Consider the following 22,068-nt stretch of genomic DNA (forward strand, 5'->3'; position numbering starts at 1 on the left):
ATCTTCAAATTTACGTTATAATTTCATTGGTTGACATTGCTAGTACATCTTGTTAGCGAGAGTTTTAGAGTTTCCTGCCTTATCCCAAAAGTTCTCCAATCTGACTGAACAGAAGCAACTCTCTAGGATTCATTTAATTATTCCCAGATTTCATTTTAGGCATTCAGTCTCTCTGTTAAAAAAAAGTCCCCTGTGAGGTCCTTCCACATCAGATGTATGTTATATGTATGTATGTATATATACATATATAGCATTCATATATCCATAGATAACGGATAAGACCAGACAGGGGTTTCCTAATATATACTGACAGGAGACACCTCTGAAAAACTGCTGGACATTACAATAACCAATGCTTATGATTCAGTAGGTGGCAGTCTCTCTTCTCAATTCTGAATTAAATCAGCCTGGTGTTGGGAACCTTCGCAGTGCTTAAGATATCTTCCAAATAAAATCTGAAACCAAAGTCCTGATAATTGTTATAATTTAAAATTGCACTTTTCATTAAGTACTAAGCCTAGCATCTGGGGGGGTGGGGGGGGGAAGAAAAGGGAAAAACAGTTGGGCAACTTGACATCCAAGTAATCACAACACTCTGCTCAGAATAAAGAGGAAAAGGAGAAAAAACACTAGAAAAGTGTTCTAGACACACTAGAAAATAGAATTTTTTCCAAGAAATTCTGAAAGATGTACATTGGTTACAGATTTGAATTCAATGAACAGTCAAAATTCAGAAACTTTTCAATGAATGCTTATTTTAAGAACAACTCAGACTACAAACATTTTTTTAAAAACCACTCTGCCAATAGTGGGTCTTTTTATTTTGTTATAAAAAGTACTTAAATAATGTTGAAATGTGATACACAGAATAAAGCACACATTTAAAATATAAAAAGTTTTATCACACTATATATAAAAATAAGATATTAACATTACACTATGTCTGCACTGACAAAAATTCTTGCCTTTTCTAATTGAATGCTGTAAAAAACAAAAATAAAAAAATGAAAGCTGAAAAAAATTCAAAATTATCTATTTCATCATTTTCTGTTAAAAGGACATTAAATGGACCCTTTCTTAACATTTTTTACTTTGATTAAACTTAGCTTTTCAAGGAAAAATATTCCATTTAAACTATTTTGTACAAGAAAGGTTTTTCTTCAACCATTATATCCTGCCTTGGGCCTAAGTTTGTAAAGTATTTGGGATTGTTCTGAAAAGCAAGTGTCCAAATTTTTAATGTCTCAAAATTCAAATGTAAAACTATAGTCTGCGGCTTAAGTCTATTTCTAATTTAAAAAGTGTATAGCACTTACATTACATTCTGGTAACCTCCCAGACAGAAGGTCCTCTACTTTAACCAAGACATCTTTCACTACAATTCCACTTCTTGCATGTTTCACACTGATCTTGAAACTAGTTATCTTTCCATTTGGTTGCCGAGGGAGAAACCAGATCAGGTTTACAGCTGAGTAATTTAAAGCTTCAACTGTGAGATTCACTACTTTACCTGGAGCTTGAAAACAAAACAAACAAAAGCAATAAGACATACTTTTCTTCTCAGCACTGGAAAAAAAAACAACTTCCTTTTTTTTTTTTGTAATGCCATTTCTAGCTTCCAAACCCTGAAAGAAAGAAATAACAACCATTCACAAACACATGTAAAGTAGTCGATATGCAATGAGCTCTTTTCCATTCTAGTTTAAACGAGAAATATAACTATTTCAGTCTCATAATAATATAGTAATTGTTTTGGTCAACTTAAAAATATTCTTACTAGAAGCAACTCATCTACTCTGTCAGGATTTTGCCCACTTTTGTTTGTTTAAGAGCACATGACAGCACTGGGTGTTTTATTTCACTTTACCTGCATCATCTTTTCAGCTAGATATAGATTTTCAGTATCTTTAAATAGCTCAATTTAATTTGAATATTCACTATTACTACAGAAACAGCGTTCTTTGTATCAGTGACAGTTTCCAGGTCCTTTTCTCAAAGCATCTGTATTAATCACAGCACAAAGGAATGGGATGCAGAATCTAAATGAGATTTTACAAGCTATATGAACTTTTCTGACAATTAGAGCACTGTAGCTCTCTCTTAGTCCTGTCTGCATGGTACGGGCAGTAGAAGTTCCTGCGATAGCTAGCCTTAGTACTAAGAAAAGTGTTATGCTGCCTTAAAAATGTACACATATACAAATGTCCACAATTACAGATCTTCCACAGCTGAATTGAGACAGATCCTCCAAGGCTCATATTCAGCTCTTGCTTAGGCTCTGCTGAAGATTTGCAGACCTCTCACCCTCTTCCCCCTCCTCCCAAACTACAGCCTTTATATTTAAATAACTATATCTTCTGGCTAACTGTCCTACTTTAAACTGTACCTCTTCATCTTCATCAAGATGTTGGGGTTTCTTTAACCACCAAGGCAGGAGTTAAAAAAAAAAATTGAGAAGGTAAAAGTATAAATGTAGTATCAGAACTCTCACCTAGAATATGAAGAAACCTTCCAATTATATTTATAACAAGGGATTTTCACTTTAATAAAATGTAAGCAAAAATGCATCAAAAGTAAAAGGCTAATAATTTCCTCGTATGGAGAAACGCTGATGACTCTGTGAAACATGAGTAAATAAAGCTGCTGGAACTAAAGTTTTCTACCAACAATAACATACAAAAAAATAGTTAAAACCAATGATTTTCATAGCTCCACATGGCAAGTTTACTAGCCCTTCCCATATTTGCTTTCATAACTCATTGGGTTATCTGATGCAGAGTGACAATTTCCTGACACTAACTGAGATGTGGCACTCTGCGGTTTGCACCGCTACAGAAACCAACCAGGTGTCAGAAACCAACACAGAGGGATGATCCCTGCCATGGCAGCACAAATTCTATATTCCACTAAGGCTTGTTCATCCTGCTGTAACTGGTCTGGTGCCAGCTCTTCAGCCAAGGCTCAACTGCTCCTGGAGTGTGAGCAAGTCTACAAACACTAAATTAATAAAGATTATGCAAATTCAAGCTATAATTATAATTTCTTAATCTTCAAAACCATCAAGTCAAATTTTCATTTCAGCCATGTATTATAGTTTGTTTGTTGGAGGGATTTTTTGCTTCAGAATTAAGAAGTAAAAAAATCAGTAAAATACATTCTGTGCTGGGCTTTGTAGAGACTAGCACTAAATATGGCTTGACATAAGTAGGCAGTACCAGAGCTGATCCCACAACAAAGTCTGTCTCCTAGTACCACAGCAGGCAACAGCAGATGGGTCCACTTGATAGGTAGCTCTGCTGTCCTGTGACCTTGCTTTCTGGAAGCAGCCTACCTAGAAACTGGCATAGGAAAACCCCAAAAGATACAGACGTTGCATATAAGAAACCCCAGTATGTGCACACCCTAAATGCTGTTGCTAGCAAATAGGACAAAATGCACCTTTTCCACTCAGTGAGACAATAAGAAAAGAATTAGGATTTTGTTCTAAATGCATCAGAATTTGTTCAAGTATAAAAAGTGCCATGGATACTTTATTTAAACAAATTAGAGCAGCATTAATTAAAATAATTAGCAGCTTTATTAAAATTACCACTTTCTGCAGTCTGAAAAAGAAAAGGATTGCTAAATACTCCAACACCAGCACTGTTCTCAGCAGCAACCTACAGGAAAAAAAAAAAGCCACATTAGAGAATCTATAGGTTATATAGTTCCAGGGACTATGAAAATCTTAAGAATACACAAAGATTCACCTTCTAGCTTTTAAACTATAAATATACAAATAAACATGACTTTTATAGCTATATTGTTTAATTTATACTCAACATTTACATGTGAAAAAATAAAATGGGAAAATTATGAAACAATTGGGAAACTGAGAAAACCATGTGTGAATATTCACACTTCAAAAGCCCTTAGTCCCTATTTTATGCTAAAGTCAACAGCAAGAATAACATCAATAACACTCCTTTTCCTTACCACAACTCACTTAAGCCAGCTTCCCCATTCCTATTTTACTTGTAGTATATCTTAAAAGAGTAAAAAGGAAAATAAGTTCTCTTTTATTTCCTGAACTCCTGAAGGATAGCAAAAGCAGGTCAACCTCCCTTAGAGAGAAACCCAAGGAAAGCATGTCTTTTGTCGGAAAGACAACAGCTCAGGGAACTGTGGATGCGTTCTATGGTGGATGTGTGTCAATGCTCATGATCATAGCAGAGTCTTCCCATGGAAGGGTGGTACATTGAGGCTTTGGTAGAATTTATGGACATAGATAAACACAACAATGATGCTCTTTGATCTGCAATATAGGATTTACTGACAATTCAACTCAGTGGTGGACCATGGCATGCAATACTTACAAAGAAAGAGGAATGAAGTCTGACTTCTTATTTTGAAAAGAAGTGACAAAGACACCAAAAGGTAAAACAGGACTAAATGGTGAGAGGTGTGTGAAAGAAAAAAGCTCTCTAGCAAGGTTAAAGCTGGCAGAGCCAGTGCCAGGGAACAAAGGTAAGGCAGTGGTGCTGAGAGAGCTGACTGCAGACTGTGGGGAAAGCAGGGGGAGAAGAAGGAGACGTGCAAAACTATGTGTGGGTCATAGTAGTAGTGACAGACAACACGCAGGGGATAAGAAAGGGCAAAGAGAGTGGAAGGAGCCAGCAGGTCAGAAAGGAAAACTGTTCTAACCACTTCACAGGACTAAACTGTGCATCTTTCAGAAGACTGTAAAGCTATTTAAACAAAAGCACTAAGCCACAGCAGACAAACTAACAGCACCGAAATACCAGGTAACACAGAAGACTTAATCTAGGATATAAAGGGATGCATATGCCTACAACCACTTCCCAGTGCAGCTCATGCTCTGCTTGGTGAAGGAGAATCTGTATCACTGGCCAGCTCCTTCCTAAGCCATACAAACACCCCTATCTGTGCACGCACACCTCATGACTCCAGCCAACCCTACCTACTTCTGTGTCTCAGAGAGAATGAATTGAAACATCCTTAAGCATCAATGAATTCTACAGTAATTGCAATAGCTGAGGAAATTCTTCAGGGGGTTGACAGGCAATCAGAAAATTCTGATAGTATTAAAATCATCTCACAGTAGGTATTGTAGAAAGGGTCCAGAAAGGACAACTAGCATTAAGACAGGCATGGAAACTCCTGTTTTGCGTGTGTAGTTTCAAGAGAACTCAAAGTTACTAAGATGTAAGTATGCAAAATTTTGCATGGCAAAGGTGACCGCTACATGCACCAACTAGCTTTGAAGAGAAATCGAAGTAAATGCTCACACAACATACTGTTAGCTTCTAGAGATCGCTGCCACAAAGAGACATTATCGAAAAATACTTGGGAATATTTTAAAAGGACAAGTTTACTATGCAGATAACGAAGTACTATCCAAAGTTCAAGGAGTTGCAGTTCACATTTGGAAGGAGTATTAATTTTTATGCTTTGAAATATAATGTTGTTACTAATTATAAAGTTTAGAAAAAAATCTCAAGTGCATTTTTTACAAAATTATCAATGATCAGGTGTCCAAAATCATCCATAGCTTTCCAACATTTAACAAATTTTCACTTGTAACTACTGTTTCTTTAAAAATGTTTTTGGGTTTTTTTTCATTAGATGTAAAGAAATTAAGACTGGGCTGTTAAAAACAGATTGGAAACCCATATTCAAAGCTTACAAGTTTTGTTGAACTGTACCATCACAGTATTTACTAGAAAGAATTTAACAACAGGACTTAGCCAGGTACCCTAAAACAATACAGTATTTCCACCTATGCAAAAAATCAAGAGCTACTTATAAGTGACACAACAGACTCCAAAAAATAACCACAGGAAAGAAACTCAGAAAGAACCACAGGAAATTGCTCAAGTGAAGGAAAACATGGAATGTTTCTTTTTGGCCACATCTGTGAGGTAGAAAAATTGTTTGCATCTGCATCATTATTGAATCCATGAGGTTGCTTGTGGGTCAGGTAGTCAGGGTGCCCACCAAAGCAGTAGGTAATATAACAGCCCTCAGCTTGCCAACAGACTTTCATTGACTCATGAGAAAAGCCATGTGGTCCCTGCTAGATAGAGGCTGTTGGGTCACAAGTCACTTTCCTGAGTCAAATTCTGCTCTAAGATCAATGTTTCAGGCACCAGCAACAGGAAGGATTGCCTCCCATATATACCAATAAAAGGCAATTCATTGCTAAGTAAAACAAATTATTTAACATGCCCCACAGTTTTCCCATGGAAGATGCATACATGGAGCAAAGAATAGAACTTGCCAAACCTTTAATAGTGAATCCCACACAAGTGCTACTGAGGTACTCAGAATTACAAACTGAATTCTCTTAATAACTTAATTTATCTGAAGAGATTAATCTGTTTAGAGTCTAAGTAAACAAATTCCACCTATAGAAGTCATGAAAATACATGTACCGATTTTGGCAGTAGATATTCACTGTGAATACCTAGTCAATAAAATCTATGGGAAGGGAATGGAAAAGTATGACATTTTTGTATGTCAAGACATAACTCTAGGTAAAACTCCCAGGCTTAGGGAAACCGGGCTAAAATGTTTACAGGCTACATCTAAACAGATATTCAGGCAAGAGAAGTCCTTCTTAAACCAATTAAGTTTAAAATCAAAGAAAGAAGTATGTACCTACATGCTTTTCTGGATCTGGCTGAGACAATTTAGAAATCTACATGTGATATCCAAAGCGCACCAATGATTTGAAAGGTTAAATCTCAATGAAGATGAAGGATTTAGATGTTTTTGAAAATTCTACTCTTTGCTTTTTACTTTCTACCACATAATGCCATGTGTCAGTAAGAATATCAATAGAAGAAACTACAGTTTAGTACAATTTTGGTTGGAAATTATATAACGTAGATTTAAAAACCACTATTGTAAAAAAAATACGTGGCTAATAGATTTTGTTATATGGCAACAGTAATTAATCAAGTTTCTTCAGAAAACACTATATGCACCCACCATAAACTCACACAATATACAATAAATCAGAATTCAAAATACTGAAAGGCATTTGTAAAGTTTTTACCGTAATTTCATAAGTCGTTCCAGGGTTAAGACTGGTAAGAAGAACTTCCAAACTATCTGGCTTTGTTCTGACCTGTGTGTAAGCTGTTTGCATCCACGGGCAGACCTCTTTATATTTAACAATATAGGAGAGAATTCTCCCATTCGGATGCAGTGGCATATTCCATGACAGCAGAATCCCAGCAGAGCCCACTCTTTCACCTGCAAGGAACACGGGGGGGCCAGGATCTAAAAAAAAAAAAAAAAAAGTAACTGTTTTTTTAATATATATATGTATATAAACATACACACACAAATACACACATATTTGTATGTATTTGTTGTTAATTAAGTTTGCAGATAATGGAGACACCTTCACAGGTTCTATAAAGAAATTAAATCATCTGCCAGCATAAACTAGTAAAACTACTGAAAACTAATGTATTGTTGAATAAAAACCTTTTTTTCTGGCTAGAGTCCTGTTACAAAAATGATTAAATGAATTTTGGAACACTGGGAATGTAAAAAAAAAAATGTAAAAAATGTAAAGCTCAAGATCTTAATAGAAAAAACAGAGTTTAATGCCAATTTAATACTTGAGATATTCTAGTATGCTTAATTTCAGTTCCTTTCCCTAAAACCATTCAAAACCAAACTGTACTCTCTTACAAAACATGTCTGATTTTTCTGAAATGTCTCCAAAGTCTACCACTATACATATAAAACGGGGTACGGATATTACTATATGACACAACAGAAGTGTTTCAAAAGCTTATAAATTGTTTCCCTTTATAGCTTTTTTTTTTGGTGTGTTTTTGTGTTTTTTTTTTTAAATAGCCAAGCTAATGGATGAATACAACTACAGCTCACATCCCGGGCTGCTGCTTAAAAATATCTGAGAGAGAAACTCTTGTGCTCTCATAGAACATCTCCGATTCAGTGTTCTTTTATGGTTACAGAAGATAAAAAATTCTAATGACTGTTCAGAACCGATTATAATTTCTCAGATACTACTGTGCCTACAATAAATACAAAAAAGCATCATTTAAAAAAATCAACAAAAATTCATCAGTCATAATTAACTCACTTGTCACATTTGTTGTCACTGATCTACTTGCAGGTGAACTGTAGAGTGAAGAAGAAACTGCAGAAACTGTAACATTGTATGTTGTTCCAGGAATGGTATTAGAAAAATGAGCCTGAAATAAGACATAGATTTAATTCTTTTATGAAGCATCATGAAATGAAAAAAAAACAACAACCAAAACCCAAAAGTTTAAGCACTGTATTACTAAAAGTGACCTGTTTATAAGCCTTTAGAAATGCAACAGTATTTACAGCATTACGTTAGCTATAGTATTTTTCCATCTTATTTAACTACCCTCCATAAGATTTGTATAACATTCAATATTAAAGAACAACAAAATTAACTATTAATTTTATCACCGAATCACCTATCAATGTATCTATAGAGGTTTTTCTATATCATCACCGTTATCAAAGTACATATGAAGCATTATAAAAGTCCCTTTTGAAAGAATAAACACAAAAGCAGCCTGAAAAACTTACAAGTTTCTGACCCTTAAGCTAGCCCATCCTTTGAAATAGGCATAATTAACAACTTCTTAGCAAGCATTTATATAAAATACCTGTATCTTTGCAGTTCCAATAAAAAACAAAATCAAAACAAACAGAACAACCATTATTTCTGCTAATAGTATTATACTTTCCAGAGAGCAGAATCAAAAAGTGCTCCTCTTTTTGATGGCTTAGCAGTGAAATGTTGCCTGCATTAATGATTTAAGCACAGATCTTCCTGGCAAGTACACAATTAATGAGTCTGTATTACTCAATAGCTCTGCCCTTCCTTTATTAAACTATTCATGAACCCTTGGCTGACTGGCTGTATCCTTCTAGCAGACTGTAAAAAAAGTAAATTCACTACCTGTGGTTAGGTAACAAACTCTGGATGCTGAAATTTGCTCTCAACAATTTTTCATTAATATTTTAATTTTCATATTTGCATTAAATAGCTATGGAGGCAAGCTTGAACTCCTCATCAGCACAGTGCATAAGGAAAAGCTGGCCATGCAAGTCCTGTAATAAAAGCACATACTTGATACTCCCTAACTCCAAGATCTAGGATAACAACGGAACCATGATCAGGAATAAGATCCACGTGAAATCTGTCTACATGTCCATACGGTAGTCTCCAATACAGTGAAAAAGAATATGATGAAACATTAAAGAATTTAAGTGCTTCTGGCTTTGCAGGTTCTGAAAGAGAATTGTGAAATAAAAGACATTCACTTAAAATATTCCACTTTGCAAATACATTAGTAGTTACAACTGAATATAAAAGCATTCAAGAACAGTTTACTTCCTACATGAAAGATAATTGTTAATTAGCCTGGATACAGCAGTATATCATACTATAGCTGTTATACTATCTCTGAGACTTGGCTGATAATCTCCGAGCTATGCTGTACAGACATCCTCATCCGCGCAGAGCAAGCTCAAGTATCTCTGCCCACTGTTCAGTTAAGAAAGAATCTCTGCACAGTTCTGGTGCTTCTGCTGTCCTCAACCTTAAAGCTAGCACTACTGCTGTCCTAACTAGTGCAATTGTTAAAATTCAAGATATGCTTGTACTGTTGCTAGCCACAGGGTAGTTAACTCTTTATGACTTTTCCTGTATTTGGAATCCCAGTAATTCCATGAAGTCTAGAGACCTTTTATTACAGGCAAGTTTTCACCCTACCGCTGTCAAACCATCTCACTTTCTTCTGCCTTTAAACACAGCTTTAAATCTGTATCATCCACTCAAAGCCTAATAATGAACAAGATTTTAGCTCCTTCAATAGCTCATTAAAACATTATCTACCTTTAATATTGTATAATCTTCTAGTATTGTTTAGACACTAATATGACATTCAGACTGCATAGTATGATACCACTTCTATTCTCAAAGAGCTCCACTCCTTTCATATTTACTATAAATCTGCTTAGATTATGTATCTTTCATGAACCCTTTACACTGACTATCCAAAGTTGCAGCATCATCTCAGATTACTGCAGTTTTGCCATCAAATAATCTATCTGAAATATCAATATATCCAAACACTACCTTTAGATTTTATATTCAGTCTGTATTTGTCTTATATGTATGATTTTTAACTTGTCGCTTTATTTTAATACTAACAGAAAAAAATTAACAATACATGTGGAGGTGTGCAAGTGTAACTGAGAGCATGATTTCTTCCTTTTAATATACTTTTATAAATTTTAAGTCCTATTGTTATCATCAATACTATTATTTCCATGGGTCTCAACTTCCTTTAAAGCTGGATTTTATGCTTATAAAGGTCTTTTTATACAGACCCATGATCGATCTCTGAGTGTACAGTTATCACAATACTTAAGTCATCTCTTTACCTCAGTTGAATTACTTCTGACTCGGCAGCAGAAGATAGAAGAGACATAAAAACGTCCTCATGGAAAGAGAAATTTAGTCCCACGAAGCTAATGCTCTTCCTACTATTATCCCATGACTAAGAATTACCCTTCCCACTGATGCTGCAAAAAAGCCTCAGTTCTACCCTTCTGCAGCTTTAACCACATCATCAGGGAATGGATATGAGTGTGGTTCACTCGAGCCTCATTGCACCTGCTCTTCTACAGTCCTCCTCTCTGTTTCATGCACATGCACACACATTTCTTACCAGCAGTGGATCAGCGTATTTGTATGTACATAGCCAGTACATTTATGTAAAGCGTAGTTAGAATGATTTGCTGTAAATTTCACAATTTCACCTACAAAAATACTACTTAATGTCTGCAATATATATTCTGAGTGAGTGGATTGTGAAGCACAAATAAAACAACATGTTAATTTTTCAAAAAATTAACCATTTTATATAAACCAGCAAGTTCAGCATGGCAATGTAATCTCAATACATTTAAATAAAAAGGAAGCACAATTACGTCAACCAAACTGACTTGAATCTCCCCTGTATTAGAAAAAAATACTAATTGCAATTAAAGTGTTATAGCATTGTGGTCCTACTTTACACTTTAAAAGAAATACAAAAATTTTTTTCCTATTAATTTTACCCTCAAGGCGTTACCTCAAAACAAATGCAAGGATTTTCACCCCTATGTCACTTTTTTTTAAAGGCTCTCTTTGACCTCCTGCTTCAGTCCCCCTGACTATGGCAGAAGCAGCAACAGTTGGTCAAGCACTGATCCCAAAAGCAGACATACAAGTGTCACGACATTTGGTCAAAGCAGTCAATCAATGACAACATCCAACACTTCTCAGGTCTCTCTCATACCACCATGTCATTGCCAGAAAAAACCCTATAAAAAGTAGTATAAGAAAGTAGTAAAATAAATTGGTTGAGGCAGCTCTGGTACATCTTTCTGCTCTTTAAGTTTCATCCGTATTTTACATTATTACATTACAGTAAACTGCAGACACATGTGCCAAGATTGAGATTTTAACCCACTAAGTTTTAATGACAAATATAAAAAGAAAGAGTCCTTGAATAAAGTAGTTTCCAATCTAAAGCCTTAACTCTACAAACATTTGTAAACCTGTTTACCTTCACTCCCTGCAAAAAAACTACTGAAATCACATAAGGTAAAACTCAGCTGATGCGTAAGTCTTCACATAGTAAGACCTGAAAAATAATGAAAATACTAAAAATGGTCAAAAGAAATGCAACACAGCTAAAGAAATTATGTTTCTGGTAGCGTATCACTAGATGCATATAGCATAGGGTATAAATAATGTATGTACACATTTGCAGCAAACTATTATATGCAAGATCTCTTGAAAATCCAATGTTATTCCACAAAGTGAGATGTACAAAGCTAAACATACACTGTTATTGACAGCTACCATTCACAGGCAAGACGAGAAAGCAAGAAACCATACAGACCTGTTACAATTTCAATGAAAGCAGAAGCTCCTTCAATATTTCCCCTTAGTCTTTGCAGTGTGAAATTATAAATGCCCCCAGCAGTCAGGTCTGTAACACTGAAGTCAGTCTGTGCTCCTGGAATCCTGAACTCGTTTATAAAGGTGTTGTTTGATAAAGATGCTTTATAAGAAGTGAAGTTAGTTTTGGTTGGATTCCACATTAAAGTTGCAGAGGAAGTATTTACCATTTTTAATGCCAAACCACATATCCCAGCTGGTTCTATGGTAAAAATTATTCAGATTAAAAAAGAAAAAATTAATGCATAATCCTTAAAATATAAGAAAAGTACCATCTTTTACAAATAAATGAATTTTATATAAATGATCTGAGAGTTCACAGTATCATGAAATATTCATACAAATTTTAGAAGTATGTTTGTATGGATATATAGTAAACAGTGCCATTATGCTGCACAGGGTAAAACCTGCAGAAGTACCTCCTGTGTGCACTGTAATTTATGGAAGAGAATTCCAGACTTATCAAGTCTTCTGTAGGAACAGTAACATTGCTCACTGGTGAAACAGAATAAGAATTGAACACTTTGTAAACAGGAGTAGAGACTTTATTCAGTTAAAAGTTTTCTAAAATACATCATAGGCCATATAATTTTAGAAAACTGTTCATCTGTTCACTAAAGGATACACTAAATCGCACAGTTTCAGTGATTATCCCTTTATTCTTTTTGGTTTTATTAAGATTCTTAAAATCACAGATAATTATTTACAAATAGCACCTTCATTAATCTGTGCAGCACAGCTGTGGTCAGAAAAGAAAAATGTTTGCAGTACTCCTAAAAAATGAATCTTCCAGATTATTGATTTATCTTGCTTAAAGCTTTATGAAAAATACTAATTAGCATAACCCCATTAAAGGCTGGGAAAAAAATCATAAAGTTTTGCCATTAAAATTATAATCTCTCCATAATCTAGCCATTTACTGGCTGCACCTACAATACTCTTGAAAATATTTGCTTGAGGATAAAAAGCATCTTCAGGAGCATGATGATGATTACCCTGCTGCACTTGTCGTTAGAAAGAATCTGCAAGACTAGATCTTTTTTTTTTTTTTTCCAGAGATCCACTCACCTTTGAATAACTAAGTGTGAAGTTCCTTGACTATTAACTGGGTTAAGGAGTTACAGTCCAAACAAACCACAGAAAATCCATCAAAGAAGGGAGGAGGCCTACGACATGCATGTGTATAAATCTGGAAATTCATTTATTTTCTGATTACATTTAGCTGCTCTTTATCTGCTTTGGCAGTCCAGAATCCAATATAAATCTAAGCCTTCAAATCTCTGCCACAAACAAACTAACTCTCCTCTTTTTATGCCGTATCCCAGGAGCACTGGAAATTCCTCTTACTCTTTTAAGAGTTCTGTGGCCATGTACAGGAGCAATCCTCCAATTTTAGACCATGGGCTTGTAAGAATTTAAGAGATGCAGAAACAATGTTAAACAAAATGTAAGGTAATTCTTAAAGTATAGAACACTATTCTGGCAAGATCTTATTTTGCTAGAGCTGGAAGAATTTTGTGAGTCCACCTCTTTTTTCAAACAGGTATATGCAACTATGTCTAGACTTCTCAACTTCAACTCAGTGAGTTACATACAAGGCTCCTTTTTAAACAACTGTCACAAGAGAAAGCAGAACTTGCTCCCTCAAGTTAAATTTTCATTTTGAACTGTGTGAACCTTTTCAGTCACTTACCAGGATTTAAATGTCTCTATTTATTGTTTTTTAAATAGAAAAAAGATGTTATAAGGTATTTCCTTACTTGTGATGACTTTTTTCTCCACAACCATAGAGGAATCCAAGCCTTTAATTGTCCTTAACTGAAACAAGTATTCTGTCCCAGGGGCCAGATTTTTCACTACAGCTCTGCTATCATAAACTGTTCTGATAAGCAGCTTTTCGTTATTCATCAAACAATATGAAAGCTATGGAAAAAAAGTAATTTCTTATATCAGACTATTTCATTCAATAAAATTAATGTTCAGAGTCTCAAACTACTTGTTTCTATAAAAATATTTACAATACCCCCCCACATTTGAAAGAAAAAAAAAATCAAGAATATGGCTTAAGTCTTATATCATGTTCCACAAGGTTGATCCACTACTCACTCTAAGATTCCTTAATAGCCCAGTGGTGAAAGCAGTGACTTTAATCTTTAAAAGTAGATGGAGGAAGCAAGGTTAAGTCATGGCTTACATGTTTTTGGAGGAACAACAATAAAGGGTACTCTGACTGCTCAGTCACACAGCTGTGCTGATGAGCTGTACAACTAACTACAAGATAGAAAGAATAGGAATAGCCAAGGGGTAGAAGAGCAGTCTAAGGATTAATCAACAGGATAAATTTTTTTTTTTTTATTCTAAAATGGAGACATCTCTGTACCCTTCTGGAAAAAAATAAAAACAAAACCAAAACAAAACCCCAAACAAAATCAAATAAAAACAACCAATCAAAAAACACCCAGGCACTGTTCAGAGCTGAGATTCTGAGGAGTCCCAAAGCAACCAGCCACTCAACTCTGCTCACTGCTATACCTTGAAAACACACTGGTTTAGAGCCACTGCAGAGAATAAAAGTGCTGGAGATACTAAATATTGAAATTTGGGCACTTAACTCCTAGAGGCTCTGAGGACTCCTTCTGACCTCCCAGACAACTCTAAGGTGAAAAAACAAATTCCTGTGATAGCCTTTTCTGTGGACACAGAAAACTGTTACTGCAGACTGTTTCATATCTGCACTAGTGAAAGGCAAGATGCACAGTGTGTCTGCCCTGCAGAGGAACGCTCTAGACAAGCATCTCCAGTACACACACATTGGTTTCTCAGGCATGGCAGTTAGTACTAAGACATCAAGAAGGTTTGCAACTGCCTACATCAGTGTGCCCTGTCCTGCCAGCTGTTATTTCCTCCAACAGAAGAGGAACGTTCTACACATGGCAGTGACCTGAAAGCGTTTTGGTTCAGCTGCTATTCATTTGGGGAGGAATGATCCAATTCCCCTCTGTATATTTTGCCAGCACAGTATGTGTAAACACACACTGAATATTGGAGACTGTCATCACCTTATTAGAATTACAGCATTGCAAAATGCTAGAAGCAAAGCTATAGATTAAAGATTTACATCTAGTATAAACAAGTTAGGAAAGTACCTTTTGTGCACTCTTCACTTTACAAACTACAATATATTGCAAGTTGTTGAGCTAGGATAATTAATTTTAAATGATTAGTAAAATGATCCTTTTTATGCAAGTGCACTTTACTAAGCAACCAGTCTACTGAAGCCATTCTCATTAAAGATTTAAAGATAAGTTCATTTATTCAAACAAAGCACTGTCTAATGTGGCTGCTTGCTCTATGAGATGCTGAACAATAATACTGGGCCATAAAGATCAATATTACAGATTACAATTACTTTCCACCACAGGATGGTAAAAATAACCTGACCACATACACAAGTATATCTGAACTGGTTCAAAACATGGACAAGAGAACTGAATTTAATTTTAAAATTCAACTCCAGGCTACATCAGCAAATTGTGCTGTGGTAGGTTAACTGGCTACTCTTATTCATTCAGATCAATGCAGCTTTACACTAATGAAGAGAGAAGAAAAGTCAAGAAACTATACTAACGATACTCAGATTTCAAGGTTTAGGTAAGGATATAATCAAAGTCATGGGGAAGGGGAAGGAAAAGAATTGGACACTGTAATATTGGGGTATAAACTGTGTAAGACCATTAAAGCAACGTGTTTTGCCTCATGGTAGTGCTACATACATTAAAGAATAACCTAGTCAAGTAGGTTAACCACCCAAGACTATACCTTGAAATCTTTATTGATTCAAATGACATGTTTAAAGAACAGTTTACTATCACAAAGTTTTGTTGACCGCAGGACTGTGTTCGTGCAGTGACTGTAAAATGCAAAAGATAATACAAGACGGACTGCAGAAGACAGCATACAAAACAGAGACTGGTTGAATGTTGCAGTGAAACATGATCCACAGACAAAGTATTTAGATGCCATAGTGAATTGTTTCTGACCAGAGAACTGAAAGAACAGAAATAACTCTAGATTTTGTGCTGTGTTGCAAAGGATATGGTTCAAAACACAAATGCTGAAGAGCCACTCTGTAATACCAACCATGACATATTAGAACTCAGCTTCTTTGTAAGAATAAAAATAAAAAGTCCAGCATAGTGACATTTAATTAGGAAAGGAGAAACACTTAAAAATGATCACGCAAATTAAAAGGAAATTATGAGGGAACCTAAAAGTGTCATGGTATGAAAAACATTGAAATGTGACTTTAATACATAATACAACACTCAAAAAGTTTGTAGAAAGAATGCAGAAATAACAAAACCATTTGAATAGTAAAGAGAATTACTATAAGAAAAGATATCCTTAAAAACTGGCGATCATGTCAGAAAAAGAAAAATAAAAATTATAAACTTGTCTAATTCATGCAAGCTAATTTAAAAAGCACAGGAAAGCAGGGCAGAGCAGAAACATGGGTCAGCAGGCCAAAAGAGACTGAAGAGCAAATAAAATGGTATAACTAATGAAAACAATAAGTTAAACATATGATAAGCTTATCTGGGTGCTGGGGAGGCCACTAGCTGACCAAAGTACAAAGGAAGCATTTGGTATAGACAAACCCATATGAGAAATAGTAACTGAATTATTTGTTTCAATGGTCAAGGATGTTCCCACACTGGAATCGTTATTAATGAACTATGAATTTTGAGTCAAATGGAGTTGTCTCAAATTGAGAAGTCCACAGAAGAGGTCTTTAAACAAGTCTGACAGTAGTCAGAAAGGTAAACAGCATGTTAGTGCCTAGGAAAGGAATAGGAAGCAAAACAGAAAACACTATTAACCTTTTGATAACTCTATTATGTACCCAATCTCAAGAAGGCTATCAAAGGCTTAGAAAAATTAAAGAAAAAAATACTAAGAGTTGCAGAATAGCTTCCACATAAGAATGCTGCACAAAAGACAAGTGAGAAATTAAAGCTTATAAAATCATGAAAGGTATGGGTATGGTGAATAGGGAAGTACTAGCTATTTCTAATATCACAAGAACCTAAAGAATATCAGGTTTAAAATTTAAAAAGTGTACACTTTCGAACAGAACATAACAAAATTGTGAAGTATAAAGGATTAAACAATTCAGGAAAAACAAGTCACTTTTTTTCTTACATATGTCCGGTTTCAACCTATCACTCAAGACATCCCTAAACTACTTAGTGCCCAAGGCCAGGAGGGCATGGGAGGTATCAAATGTTCCCAGTTTTGTCTTGAAAATTGCTACATTTAAAAAAAAAAAAAGTTTTATTCTGGAACTTTCTAAACAAAACATGTAGATCCTTCCATATAGAATGACTTTTTTATTTTGCAGTTTAATGAAATTAATTTGTATTACAAATTTAGAAATCCAAGAAATAAAGATTACATTGCAGTTGCATTCAACCTTTGACCAATAATCTTCTTTTTTCTTGCATGCTACCTGAAAAATCAGTTTTTGAAAGCTTTTAAAAGCATAATTCTATAATCTTGTTTTAAAATGTTATGTAATATGAAGTATGTATTTAGCTGATCTTCTCCCATAGCAGTATTTCCCTCCCATACTTACGTGGGTTATAAAGACAAATATTTACTGCTGGGTTTGCTGTACATACAGGATGATAATTTCATTGAGAAATTTAAAAAAAAAAAAAAAATCTATCTAAAGGATTGCATTGGTTTCTTCCCATTCTTATCTCACCTGAAACAGATCAAATCCTCCTCTTGGTAGTTTCCAAGAAAAATAGACTGCATTTTCTTCTTGACCAAACACCTGTAAATCTGATGGTGGATCAGGATCTGAGGTAAAGACAGGAGTGGATGCAAAATTTAACATCAAAATAATTATATTAATTTGAAGGAAATTAGCATCTACAGAAGACACTGCTGTAATTTATTATTTTATAGTTCAGTGTAGAAACAGATTTCATTTTGTACTTAAGAATATAAAATAAATTAAATTCACCTCTACGTACTAGCAATACAATCAGAAATAAAATTAATGTTTCTAAATTTTTATGGAAAAGTTGTATCATCTTAATATTACTGCTCATTCAGTTACTGGCAGAATCCCATTAACTACACATGAAACTGTGTTTTAAAAGCTTTTATTTACTTAGTAACTTTCAAGGATGTTTTGATTGAAAAGAAAGACATACATACATTAATCCAGCCACTGTTAAAATGCATTGATTTAATAAGGAATAGTTTTCTTCGACAATACCTTAAAATGTAACAATGCCAATTATCTGAAATGATGAAAAATTATTAATTAACTGTGAACCTACAGGTGCTAATCTTGAGGATGGTTGGGTGACTTCTTTTTAATCCATTGGTTGTCACAATACTGATTAAGAAATCAGTGCCTGGCAGAAGACTCTCAAATTTGTACATTCTACAAAGATTAAAAAAAGAAATTGTGCTCTTTAGGATTTTCAAAATGCATGTATCTTTATATGTTAATTCTTTGTAATGTTATGGATATTATTTACACATGATGTGTGTGTACATATGTCTATGCTGTCAGTCAAAAACTATTTTAGTATGATAAAATCTTAAATAGGGTGCATCACACTATGGTTCATAACAAGTTCAAGCACAAGAAAGTCTTAAAAGATTAGATTAAACATCCAGAATGACACACAGGTTCTACTGATGCTCGCTCCAGTGCAGTATTTTGTTTGCTCTTCTTTGCATAAACACATTATATAAGATTTGTAATTTGTTAAAAAATGCAATTCTTAAAATGATCTTTTTTCACATGAGTATATAATGTAAAACATCAAATACATATCACATATAAGTAACACTGCAGGCTACTTATAAATACATTACAAATGTATATAAATGTATATACAGGCTACTTACAAACACTAAGTACACAGTGAAACATTTGTTTTGAGTTCATGTCAGTTATTTTTTAAATCCTCATACCTTATCCTGGAAGACAACATTTTCTCCTCCTTGAAGACCTTACTGTTTATTGAAATAACATATCCATCAAACATATTTTGGGCTGGTGGCCAGGTAACAGTTATTGATTCAGAGTCTCTGCTATAGTTCAAATATTTAACTGCGCTTGGTACTGTGTGACAATAAGAAAAAATGCATTACTTAAAAAATATATTTTAAATACATTACTTTATGACAGGACTCATGTCATCAGAATGCAATTAAAACTCCACAAAAACTGTGTCATGTTCTTGCTTATTTCAAGGACACACAGACTAATACCACTGCGGTAATGTGTATAGGGTCTTCAGTTATCCACGAGATCCAGAGACAAACTGCTTGCTTGCTCTGTAAATGCTACTTAGTGCAGTTCTGACATCACTGATATAGAGTTCCTCCAAAATGGACAACACCTCAAGAAAAGAAATGTCAGTATAAGAGGTAACATACTGGTAACATACTGTCCCCACTAGCACAGTATCTTGTATTCAACAATGGCCAAAAGCATATGTCTACAGAAGAGCAAGACTTGCATAGAGTGATAATCCCCTTCAGTAATCTCCCAGACTGCAGTTTGCAGCCCAAGGACTTTCTGAGCCAAAGGTGATTTCTGTGAATTTAGTAAACCTCAGCAGATTTCTCTTTTATGAATGTCTTCAGTCTCCACTTGAACTTATGACCACAATCATCATGTGGCCAGAAGTTCTGTAACTTACCTATAAATTTAAAACCCAAACATTTCCTTTTGCTTATTTTCTATTGCTCTCTTCTAGTTTCAAGTCCATAGTTCTCATAAAGGAAACGTCAGTGAATTATCATTTCTCATTTGCTCCATAACTACGTCTCCATGACTTATCCTCTCACAAATGATTTTACATCATTGTTCCTGTATCAGTTTTAGCTCAGTGGTTCCTTAAATGCAAAACATTACATATCTTTGATCACATTTGCTGCCTTCCTAAGAACCTTTCTTGATCGCACCTACTATGTTTTACTTTTTCACATTAAGGACCTGTTAGAGGAAAATATAACATGCCAGATCCAAGAGCCTGAGAGGCGGTGTCCCCAGGTCCAACCAGCAGCAAGGCTGAAGCTGTATTCCCAGCAGGCTTGCGCACGCAGAGCACACATACACAGCACACATACACACACATGTGTCGGCCACACAGATCACAGCGAGACACTCAGAGCACTCGCATGAACACAGCACCAATGGCCTCATCCTGCTGCACTCTCTGGCTGAGAGAACAGAGGTCCACTTGTGGATCTCCTCAGCATCTGGGCTCAGGCACTCAGTCTGCTCAGTAGACACCCCTGGATCCCAGTGTCCCCAGTTCTGGCCCCTGGACATACAAGCCTCTGAGGTCACATGCCCACTCCAGTTGCTGGACCAAGCACACACACAGAGCTGGCCAGGACTTCCCAGGTCCCAACAGGCAACCTCCTTGTGCTCTGGCCCTTAGAGATACACAGATGCTCTCACATCCAGCAAATCGTTTACATGTGATGAGTCGTTTTTATCCCCTTAGCCCTCTATTTTCCCACACTTGTTCTTCCTCAAATCATCTAATGCCCTCCCTTTTCCTGCCTTTGGTTCCTTCCTTAAGCATCCCATAATAAGTCTGGTGCAATCCCAAACTGCTTTTCCCTGGGATCCCATAGTGTGTCCTACTGAGGCAGCACTTAGGCAGCAAACCCCCTTAGTCTGAAAGGTGATCCAGAGAGCTCCTCTTGATGACCTGTCTTGATGGTCTCCACACCTGGACACAGGGGCTGAGGCTCTCCTGAGAGCCCTGGGAAGGATCCGAACAGAATGTTTGTGCCTCAGGAGTCTGTAATTTGGGTTCCTGCGTGCCACTGTGTTCCTCTGGGCTTGTGGAGATTGGCCTTTGAGGGGCTGATGGCTCCTGTGATAGGCTTTGGAATAGCCTGGCAGAGTATTATTTGGGCTCCCTCTCTTGTCATTGCCTCTCTGGGCTCCTCTGTGGGTGTGCAGGTGAACTGTTATCACACAACATAACAGGACCAGAACTGCATGCTGTATTCAAGGCAAGAGTACCTGCATTTCTATAGACAATACAGTGATGTATTCTATTTTGTCCTATAATCTTTCTTAACATGCCAGTTACTTTTTACTCTGCTGCTGAGCTATGTGATGATTTTTTCAAGGAATTATCCATCATATTCTCAAGATATGACCCCAGAAATAGAACAGTCATCTCAGAGATGACCACATTATGTGTGAGGTTTGAGTTGCTTTTGCCTTGTCTATCACTTTATGCTTATCTACACTGAATTGCATCTGACATTTTAACATCCAACCACTGAGGCAACCTATGGTCTTTCCACAGTTACTCTGCTAATTCTTATCCTCACTACCCTGAGTAACTTTACATCAGCAAACTCTGTCACGTCTGTATAGGTTTACTTTTCTAGATCATTGATGAACATGTTGGACAGAACACGTCCCAGAAGTCATCTGACAACCTCCCTCCACTGTGAAAACTACTTTTCTATTCCTTGTTGTTAGGTCAGTTTAAAAGGCTGGCTGCTTTTTTAAGAGCCATGGTGAAGGACTCTCACTAACAGGTTTTTTGAAATCCAGCATATATCAATTGCATCTCCCTTAGCACATGCTTGATGACTCCTTGAAAGAATCCAAAGATGGGTTTGAGGCATACTTCCCGTATATTAGCAAGATCCTTCCTTCTTCTACCTCTGAACTATAAGATACTATGTAGTTTGCTATTAACTATAAATCTTCAATCAAAAAACAATGCAATAGTGGATGTACCCCTGGAGCGAAGACAGCATCAGAACCACTGCTGAGTTGCTCTGCTAGCCAAGAACAGTGACATTGCTAGTCTGGTCCAGGTTTTATCTAGAGCTAATGACCAAAACTATTTTCTCTCCGCCCCATGAATCCCTACAGCCAAGATGAAGGTACTGTTTTCCATTGGAGCAGGATATCTCAGTATCTATGGCACTGTACACTACTGGAGACAGACAGC

The 22,068-nt window shown here is 35.8% G+C and overlaps 1 protein-coding gene across 1 annotated transcript in view; it reads right to left on the bottom strand.

Annotated features, from left to right (window-relative positions):
* The window catches only part of PTPRQ (protein tyrosine phosphatase, receptor type, Q), a 131,389-nt gene that overhangs the window by 106,009 nt on the left and 3,312 nt on the right, over nucleotides 1–22,068 (bottom strand). The window contains exons 4-13 of the mRNA XM_010293847.1: nucleotides 19,040–19,190; nucleotides 18,394–18,500; nucleotides 17,808–17,905; nucleotides 13,801–13,963; nucleotides 11,982–12,242; nucleotides 9,155–9,315; nucleotides 8,126–8,237; nucleotides 7,061–7,287; nucleotides 3,590–3,659; nucleotides 1,317–1,516 (exon numbers count right to left, since the gene is read on the bottom strand). Of these exons, the coding sequence (XP_010292149.1) occupies nucleotides 1,317–1,516; nucleotides 3,590–3,659; nucleotides 7,061–7,287; nucleotides 8,126–8,237; nucleotides 9,155–9,315; nucleotides 11,982–12,242; nucleotides 13,801–13,963; nucleotides 17,808–17,905; nucleotides 18,394–18,500; nucleotides 19,040–19,190 (1,550 nt within the window). The remainder of the gene's footprint in view (nucleotides 1–1,316; nucleotides 1,517–3,589; nucleotides 3,660–7,060; nucleotides 7,288–8,125; nucleotides 8,238–9,154; nucleotides 9,316–11,981; nucleotides 12,243–13,800; nucleotides 13,964–17,807; nucleotides 17,906–18,393; nucleotides 18,501–19,039; nucleotides 19,191–22,068) is intronic.

The sequence above is a fragment of the Phaethon lepturus genome, unplaced genomic scaffold (assembly GCF_000687285.1).
Source record: "Phaethon lepturus isolate BGI_N335 unplaced genomic scaffold, ASM68728v1 scaffold2629, whole genome shotgun sequence".
NCBI classification, from domain to species: Eukaryota; Metazoa; Chordata; class Aves; order Phaethontiformes; family Phaethontidae; genus Phaethon; species Phaethon lepturus.